Source organism: Nothoprocta perdicaria, unplaced genomic scaffold (assembly GCF_003342845.1).
Source record: "Nothoprocta perdicaria isolate Ctin4 unplaced genomic scaffold, notPer1 scaffold_53, whole genome shotgun sequence".
Taxonomy (NCBI): Eukaryota; Metazoa; Chordata; class Aves; order Tinamiformes; family Tinamidae; genus Nothoprocta; species Nothoprocta perdicaria.
Window position 1 is genome coordinate 433,891 of NW_020455788.1, and position 9,548 is coordinate 443,438.

General features: G+C 49.0%; 1 protein-coding gene across 2 annotated transcripts; it reads right to left on the minus strand.

Moving 5' to 3' along the window:
* Positions 1 to 993: 993 nt before the first annotated feature.
* On the minus strand, positions 994 to 8,730 carry TMED8 (transmembrane p24 trafficking protein family member 8). Of its 2 annotated transcripts, XR_003250817.1 has the most exons (6): positions 8,621 to 8,730; positions 4,860 to 4,974; positions 3,751 to 3,892; positions 3,191 to 3,490; positions 1,704 to 2,441; positions 994 to 1,634 (listed from the first exon to the last, which is right to left on the minus strand). XR_003250817.1 is itself a non-coding variant. In XM_026048315.1 (5 exons), the coding sequence occupies exons 1-5, from the start codon at positions 8,716 to 8,718 to the stop codon at positions 2,224 to 2,226; spliced, it is 873 nt and encodes a 290-aa protein (XP_025904100.1). In that variant the 5' UTR covers positions 8,719 to 8,730; the 3' UTR covers positions 994 to 2,223. The 2 variants fall into 2 exon arrangements, 1 of the variants encoding a protein (XP_025904100.1); XM_026048315.1 differs by having other exon boundaries at positions 994 to 2,441.
* Between the last annotated feature and the right edge of the window lie 818 nt (positions 8,731 to 9,548).

Genomic DNA, 9,548 nt, shown 5'->3' on the forward strand with positions numbered 1-9,548 from the left:
ATGAGGGAATTTCTGGCATTTCAGTCAGAAAAAGAGACTGAAGGGTCTTTCTGTTTAGTGCCTGGGAACCTGACAGCCAAAGGATGAGAAGAGGGGAGAACCATACTCAAGTAGCTCGAACCTGACTCAAGAGTCCTACAAAGATCTCCCCCAAGAGGGGTGTTAAAGGAAGAAATAGTCCTGATTTGGTTGCTGAATGAAGAAAGGGCCTTACTCTGGCACCAAGCCCTGCTGTTCTACCTGCCGGGGCTCCTCACGGAGTCGCCCCTCTTGAATAAGGCAGCTTTGCAGTTCATCCTTGCTGGGTCCCCTCACACTCTTTTTCCTTCAAAAAGGTATCTGTTTCTTCCCTGCTCCTCTCAGCGTGCAGAACAGCAACTACCTTGCTCCTAATCCTGAACACCTCTGCTTCCTGCCTCACCCTGCAAGCCACAGGGCGCTGGCCGATGTCCTCTGCAGTTCCACTCAGCAAGGCTGGCTTGGGCTGCTTTGTTGCAGGTTTCTCTCTCTCATCTTTTTCACTTAAGTGCTTTGGGAAGATGAGTACATAAACACAGGAAGTTAGAAGAAGAATCTTACTACAGAACAAATTGCAGAGCATTAAAATATAGCCTTAATAGGAAATAGCCCTCCTAGGAGACTGAAATCTTTGGTTTTAACTACCCAAAAATCATCTTGTCCCTCATTCCCTCTCAAGAGAGAGGGTGGACCAAGTGGAGGTACATTACCTGGAGGATTTAAAAACAGAACTTGGAACTCTACTAGCATCACCATGCAAAGAGTCATTTTGTCTATCTGCAAAGAGATACCAAAATGTAAATACAACAGTATTGTTAAAAAGATAATCACAGAATCATTGAGGTTGGAAAGGACCTCTAGAGATCATCTAGTCCAACCCCCACCCTGCTCAAACACAGACACCTAGAGCATGTGCCACAGGGTCGTTAAAATAAAATAAAGAACTACAGTGAGTTACAGATAAATGTGACTTAAAACTCATCTCTGAAGGATTAAGTTAATCCTTGATCAACTCTGCCAACACTTCAGCAGAAAGTGATTGCTAATGCCATTGCTGGCAATCAAAACCATCCTTTACCACACGGTGAGGGCTGGTAATGGCTTTGTCGATTCTAGCTTATAGAAAAGACTAGTTAAATCTCACACCTTTTGAGCTTCTGAGCAGATGTTCTTTTGTAACAGTACCTTGTAACAGCAATAGCAGCTGACAAGCTGCCTCGGGGAACATTTTCCTTACTATAAACTATATTATCCATCCAGCAGCAATACCAGTGAACGAACATGCTGCTACTAAGAAGCATCTGTTATGTATTTATTGGTTGTATCCCAATGTGCTTGCTGGTTTCATATTTATCCAGCATTGTAGTAAGCTTTTTTCTTCCACTTCACAGCTGTATTACAAAAAAACCTCTTGGTGGTCACTGGAGTTTTAATCAGTTACATATCCCATAATCATGGTGGTCACTGGAGTTATAATCAGCTACATATCCCTGTAATCACTGGATGCAATATCCAGCTCTCAGTCCATTCAAAGGCTTTCCTGTAGACCCCAAGGTACAGCCTCCCAACCACACACTCCATACAAACACACGGTCACTGCATCACTGGGGCCCTTGCTGCTGTAGCACAATCTGGCCGCTGCCAACAGAGGCTGTCCCACACCAGTAAGTGAATGAAGGAAGCACTGGCTGGTGGTGACACGGAGTGGTGGTAAGTGATGACACGATCAGTGGGTAGGTGACCAACCATCCAGTCACATCATTTCAGCCAACAGCCTCCCTCTAGTGACACAGATGCAGCAGAAGAGTCTGAAAAGTTATTTACAAAACTGTAACAAATCAAGGAACATTTTGACTTCATTTCGTACCAGTGCAACAGAAAGAAGCTACAACCAGCTGAACCTGGCCTCTGGACATATCCTGGCTGTGACAAGAAGCCCCAGGCTGAGGTCTCTTCAGACCAGGTCTCCTGACGTTTTACCGAAAGAGCAGCTGCCTGTGGACAGTCAGGCAGTCACAACTACCTTCTTCACCGGGTCAGCTGGGAAGGAGGGTTGGGGGAAAAGCCAGTCCGTATCTGAAGAAGAGCTGGCAGAGTCGTGCCCTGACTCTGTAACGCAGCAGTGCCCACCAGGGAGTCCCAGGGCTGGCTGGCAGCCTGCTCCACTCACCGTTACTTGCCTGCTGTCCCTGCCCCTCCGTCCCTTCAGCTGGTGTAGTAGACGTGAAAGAACAGAGTCTTGTTGCGGAGCAGTGAGTAGGAGTTATCGAATTTGAGGAGGTAGATGCCTTCGCCGGGGTAGTCGTGGCTGCCCGCCTGCACCTCCCGGTGGCTGTCTCTCCGATACACGGGCATGATCTCCCCGTAGCGGCTCCGCGGGCAGCTCTTGGAGCCCCTTTCCACATCCCCAACAGGGGCAAGTCCTGCAGAGAAAAGAGGAGACAACAAATAGGACAGAGTCAGGTAAGCCATGAGACACTAGAAAATTATCAACAACCGAGAATATATTACAGGTATGCAAATATAAAAAGATATATTTGCGTATATATCTTTTTATATATGCAAAGAATATATAAAGCTGACTACAATAGCATTACATGTAATGTCTGCCCTGACCTCTGCTCACAGAGTCCAGCTGTTCCTACTTTGACAAAAAACATATTGAAAAAAACATTTTTTGGGGGAATACCTATGGGACAGTGGTCCCCACCATCTGTCTGACCTCCTCCCCTAGTTAATACCTTTCAGGCACCTAACTACTTTTACACACACACTAAGCAAGTTCTCCTCAGAGTCATCCCAGTGACACTGACTTGGGGCAAAAGAACGCCGGGAAGGGTCTTAGCAATAACCTCATTTTTTCGGCATGTCCTCAATTCACTTTTCCATGGGGATTCCTTAAAGAGAAGAGATTCCTACAAGATTTGCTTCAGATACCAGCCCTCCCTCCACCTCCATTTAAGAATGCTCTTGGACAAGGACAGTCTTTAGCATATGCTGAAACAAGAAATGCTAAACATTTTCTCACCACAGCATTACCAAGAACCCAAAAGGCTGCAGAGATAACAAACGGGCTGAGTAAACAAAGATGGAAATTATAACATCTGACATGCTCTCAGTAGCAAGATAACAAGCTCCACAAGTTAATCCTTAAAAGTTGCGCACCAGTTACCTTCAATTTCCTCATCCTCATCCTCATCCTCCTCATCACTGGATTCGCTGACCTGCACGGTAATGGCAGTGCTAGTCACTGCAGTCCAGTCAAAGTAGACTCCAAATCCAATGTCGTAGTCATCTGTGGCAAACTCCCAGCAGACACGTTTCCCATCCGGATGGGTTGGCACACGGACTGTCACCACCTCACCTCGCTTCACCACCATGCGGCCATTCTTCTCCTTTCCCAACCTGGCTTTGAATTCCTTCATCTTCTCAGTGGTCCACGTCGTGGGTGGAGCCAGAGGAGGAGGCTGAGCTGAGAGAAGAGACAAAACTATCAGTTCAGCTCATTTGTCACTGCTGGCGCATTGTTATCTGAAAACAGTGAAGCTATTCCTGATAAGACTCCAGCAATCCCGAGCCTGCTCTCAGAAACCCTGGATGTGAAGTCTTCCCATTCACTAGCCATAATTCCCCACCTGCAGCAGGGCCTGCAAAGCAGCTTCTATTCTTTCCAGCTGGGTCAGGCTCAGATGCTTCAAAAGCAGTTCAGTCACCTGCCTGTTCAGGCCTCACCTTTCCTCTGCTCCCCGAGGAGGTCTGCAGTCTCCAGCTCAGCTGACAGGATATCCACAGCACCCGTGTGATCCGACTGAATCATGACTATATCCCCTGCTCCTTGAGGTATGTGGTATTTGGTCATCCGAAAAACAGACTCCTGCACAAGGCACACACACAAAGTCACCAAGAGCATCACAGTAAGGGTTCTCAATGGATTTGAAGCAACTGGTTAGTAATCCAGGCATCTTTCTGAAGCCAAGTCAGCTCTGCAGAAGCTTCTGTTACAGCTGCAAAAGAACCGTCTGGCTCTGATGCATATCTCTATTATTACCCTCATAACACGAAAGTCACAAAACCAAATGCCACCTATGTGACAATGATACCACAGTTTACACACACCTCGGCTCCCCTCTGCCACAGGAGGGGGTCTCTGTGGACAGGCACATCTGGGTATCTACCCCAAAGCCATTGTCATTGCTTGCAAAGCAGCTGCCTTCCAAATATAGCTGACTACTTTCAGCCAGGATTCCCAAGACACTCTCTCTCCAGGGATAGCCCTTCAGCTTGGTCTCCATCTGACTGCAGCTACAATTGCACTGACGTTTCTTGTGTCCTAGTTAAATGTTCATCTGGTTTTGCAGGGCCAGATCTCTCCTCATATATGCAAAACACACAGCCCTTTGCTGTGTGCCAGGTGCAACTTGGCGCAGGTTTCCAGACTCTATTTGTAATGCAAACAAACTGGCTGCTCACCAAAAAAAAACAAACAAAAAAACCAAGATAGCGGAGTCTGTTCAGCTCCTTCCTTGATAAATCTGCTAGAAGAGAATTCCCAGAAGTCCCAGACAGAAGGTAGAAGGTGAAAATAACCTTGAAGCCTTAGTGAGCCAAAAAAAAACCTAGCAAAGGGACAAAGACTACCCCAAGATACGAGAGGGATTTTACAAGGCCTTTTCTCATCCTAATATACAGAAGAAATAACTGAAGCTACATTGATATTACTTCTGTTCCAGCACAGAGGGCCCTTGACACCTCTGTCCCCTGGCCATAAGCACAGCAGTAGCCCAGAGGAAACATCACTGTACCTCTTTCCTTGCTTTTTGACAGAAAGAGACCCCACCTACCTCTTTGGGGGAAGGGATTTGGTCAGGCTGCTTGTCCTTCAATTCAGTTACTTTCCGGTCCTCCGAAGTGCCACCTTCTTCCTTCAGATCCTGTGCAGGCGGCCCAGTCTGCGACCTCTCAGAAGAAGAGAGCATTTCAATTCAGTACTTCAACTCAGGACACAAGTGGCAGACCACAGTCATGACAGACACCACTACAGGATCAAAATTCAAATGGGCTGAGGGAAAACAAGCTCCCTAGAACCACAACCCATCACTTGAAATGAAGGGCTGTTTTCACTCCAGTAAAACCTCACCTGCAGCTCTACCTTCTCCCTATGCAACCCACAGGGACATTCCCGTGAGCTCATTCCCTATTTATTGTCTTTTAGAGAGCAGCACTTCACAGCATCCTCCTCACAACATGCCAGCTCGTTAATGCTGTACGAAATACAGTAGTCAGTAATAACTTCACTGCTGAAGAAATGACAACTACTTCTATGCCAGCCTCTATATGACATCTATATATCTCATTACAGGTCAGATGGATCACTGAAAGAATTCCAAATTTTGAAAGCCGTACTGAAAATGCCTTGTATTGAAGTGGCCCATCATGTCTTCCATATTGGCAAATCCAAGGGGTAGAAAGGACACGTGGGTCGTTCTCTAATATTTTCACTAACAAGCAAGCCATAAATTGTGCAATGGCAGTGTGATAATAAAGAACTCCAGACACTGCATTGTGAGAAGAGGAGGTGAGTATGTTAGAACAAAAACAAAGCTACACAGCAGGAAAAATAAAAAACATGAAAGAATCACAGAATCACCGAATGGTTGAGGTTGCAAGGGACCTCTAGAGATCATCTAGTCCGACACCCAGAGCACGGGGCACAGCGTGGTATCCAGGTGGGCTTGAAGACCTCCAAAGTAGGAGACTCCACAGTCTCCCTGGGCAGCCTGTTCCAGGGCTCTGTCACCCTCACAGGAAAGAAGTTCTTCCTCACATGGAGATGGAACTGCCTGTGTTTCAACTTGTACCCATTGTCCCTTGTCCTATCACTGGCCACTACTGAGAAGAGTTTGGTCCCATCCTCCCTACGTTCTCCCTTCAAGTACTTATACTTATTGATCAGATCTCTCTCAACCTTCTCTTCTCCAGGCTAAACAGGCCCCACTCCCTCAGTCTTTCCTCATACAAGAGATGTTCCAGTCCCTTCATCATCTTTAACCATCATGCCAGGATCCCCTCGGCCTTCTTGGCCACGAGGGCAGTGCCGCCTCACGGTTAACTTGGTGTCAACCAGGACTCCCAGGTCCCTCTCCGTGGAGCTGCTCTCCAGCAGGTCAACCCCTAATCTGTACTGATGCCTGGGGTTATTCCTCCCCAGGTGCAGGACCCTGCACTTGTCCTTATTGAACCTCAGGAGGTTCCTCTCTGCCCAACTCTCCAGCCTGTCCAGGTCCCTCTGGATGGCAGCACAGCCCTCCGGAGTGTCGGCCACTCCACCCAGCTTGGTGTCATCTGCAAACTTGCTCAGGGTGCATTCCGTGCCCTCGTCTGGGTCACTAATGAACAGGTTGAACAGCACCGGGCCCAGCACTGACCCCCCTGGGGGACACCACTGGCCACAGGCCTCCAACTGGATTCAGCCCCATTTATCACCACCTTCTGAGCTCTGCCAACCAGCCAGGCCTCGATCTACCTCCACTCACCTAACTCACGCTTCCTGAGCTTCCCTATAAGAATGTTATAGGAGACAATGTTGAAAGCCTTGCTGAAGTCGAGGCAGACAAGAAACATCCTTGGCATTCAGTCACTGTTGAATGATTTTTTTTTCTAAACTGCTATTAAAACAAAAGAGCTATCTATTGCTGGAAATAATTAATCTGCCCCCAAATAAATGCATGTCATTAACATGTATACTGTCACCTCTACATGTCATCAGTCATACTCTTAAGTGCTATATGAAATTGTCATAAGAAGTGATCTAGTGTTTACTATGAATAGAAATGGTTTCAGTTCTGAGAAGGAAACCACTTCCCCCATGGCAGTACAAAACCAATGCCAGTTTCCCAAGTCTAAAAAATAAGAAACAAGATAATGCAGCAGTTGTAGAAAATATGTACATTATCTGAAATTTCTACTTTTGGAATCAGAAATATTCTGTTTAGCAAAGAGGCAGGATAGAAATACAGTGTGGAATAGCTTTAAAATAAATAAAAGGGGAAAAAAATAAACAGAAAGAGCTTAATTCAGACAGTTTGTGCTGTGCCTGTAAAAGGAAGAGATCAGAACCAGGCAAATATGTCTTTTGTTTCCAAATCTGTACTCCTATGGGGAGCGGAGGCTGGATCCTGAAAAGCTATTTCTTACCCAACAAAACGCTCTCAGTGCTGCAATTTCCTCTCCTGCAAATGGCACGACACACCAGAAGGTCTGCGGGAGCTGCTCAAGGGAGCCCAACGCTAGGATACTCAAAATGACAGACAGTAGCAGAAAAGAAGGAACACTTGCAGGGGACAGTGTTTTTCGTTTTGTTTTAAAGGAAGAGCTCTCATAGCAACTTGAAACTGTCTCTTTGGTAGTATGAGACATTAGAACTTCTATATCATTGTTTTCCATCAAATTTGCTTTTTATCTTAACAAAGATAACACAAAGATAACTCTCACACCAGACAGTCTATTTGGCCCCTGCTACCATACATGCACACATCTGCTCAGGTTACCCACCAACACAGGATCTGACAGCTTGAGACTGTTTCTTTTCTTTCCTTTTTCTCCAAACAAGACTGAATCCCCAGAGGGTCACGCGAAGATTAAGAAGAGCTACACAAGCTTCATAGGCAGATTTACAAAGTTCAGCTGATTCATATACCCCATTGGGATGACTCCACTTCCTTTCAAAGGGGATCTAACAAATAAATTTGTCTCATAACATCTACAAACACCTGGCATCTGCTTTGACCCTTTCCCTCACAGCCTGCATTAATTTCTTCAAAGAAAACTAGAGAACACAGTAAAGTGAGATGGAAGAAATATGCTTGGATTCAAGAAGGCTGCTCCAATTTTCATTAGCGTTCAGAGAGGACGACCTTCAATTGCTGCCTAATTTACTCGGTTTTCCTTTGTCTTTTGCAGCGAGGTTGTGTTCGGCCGAGCGGGGGGACCTCACAGGCTGAGCTCCCACTCAGCAGGACACACAGTCCTCGTGCTGCAACCAGTCCAACGGTGAGACCCCAAGTGCCACAGGTCCAACACACAGACAACAACAGGCCAAACACTTGACATCGTGGTGCATTAGCAATATTAAGGACAGAGTGAAGAACAAGGACGTGGAAGACAAAGGGTGAAGAAACAGATATTGTCGAGAAGGCAGCAAAAGGTGGTTTGTTTCCTAGCTGCCCTGGGGATTATAATCAGGGTGAGAATTCTTAATTATTAAAGCATCCTTTGGACAGGAGAGAGAGAACGATTTCCTGTCAAAAATTTATTAGTTCTTATTGAGGTTTGACTGTGCAACTTTCCAGCATTTCTTTCAACCTAAATGATTCTGTGGTTTTCACAGCCGAGCCATGAGCCACATGTTATTATTTTTAGAGCTTCCAACACGCTCCGGCCTGCAGGCACCAGGCCTCCTATAGGATCCCTGCACTTACCATCCCAAGAGGGCGGCTCGGGCCTTCCTCCCCCCCAGGCCTGGAGCCACTGCCGGACACAGGGCGCGGAGGGGCTGAAACAGGTTGTCGTGCGCGTGGATGAGGGCACGGAAACATCTGCCTACCTGCACCGGGGCCTCCCGGACTCCAAAGCGGCAGCCGGCTGCTCCACAAGCTCCGTCCTTGGCGCCGAATCCTCATTTTCTAGCCGTAAGCAGAGCATGCGGAGAGAAGATGGAAAAGAATTAACGTTTAAACCACGCAGACAAGGACGGCAAACTACAGGCAGCCCTGGCACGCTGTAAGGTCCGGAGCTGTGGAAAGGAGAGCGGAGCAAGAAGCTCTTCCCGTTACAGGCGGCCTCCCTGCCCTGCAGGGCTGGAAAAAACCAGTTGTCTCTAATGACCCCGAGAGAGGAATAGATGGATGGATGGATGGATGGAGGGAGGGAGGGAGGGAGGGAGGGAGGGAGGGCATGTTAGGGGTACAGGAGCCCTCCCAGCCGCAGGGCGCTTTCAGAAAGCGTCAATCCCGGCTTCCAAACGGACGAACAGCGAGGCCGCGTTTCGCGCTGCCCCCCCGGGCCACCGCGTAGCGGAGCTCGCCCCGAGCCCGCGGGGCCGCCCCGTGCCCCTGGGCCGCCCCGAGCCCGCGGGGCCGCCCCGTGCCCCTGGGCCGCCCCGAGCCCGCCGGTACCTGCGGGCCGCCCCGCCGGGCGCTCGCAGCGGGACCCGTCGGCGGCGGCGCCCGCGTCCGACATGGGCGGAAGGAGCCGAGCGGCGCCGAGCGCGGCGGAAACGCCCGAGCGCGCGCGCCGGGAGGGGAGGGGCGGGGGGAAAGGCGGAGGCACCTCCCGGAAGGAGCGGTCGCCATGGGGACGCGCGGCGCGGGGAGACGCGTTACCATGGCAGCGCGGCCCGGCGCGCGCGGGGCCTCGAGCCCGGGGCTCTGCGGGGCGGCGGCGGCCGAGGGGACCCGGGGGACCCAGGGGACACAGGGGACCCGGGGGACACAGGGGCCGGGCGGGACTGAGGGGACCCGGGGGACACAGGG

Coding starts and splice junctions, on each gene's coding strand:
- TMED8 (XM_026048315.1), bottom strand. CDS start 8,718: ATGCTCTGCTTACGGCTAGAAAATGAGGATTCGGCGCCAAGGACGGAG. Junction 3,893..4,859: donor AAATCCCTTCCCCCAAAGAG/GTAGGTGGGGTC, acceptor TGCCTTGTGCAG/GAGTCTGTTTTTCGGATGAC. Junction 3,491..3,750: donor CCTCGGGGAGCAGAGGAAAG/GTGAGGCCTGAA, acceptor CTCTTCTCTCAG/CTCAGCCTCCTCCTCTGGCT.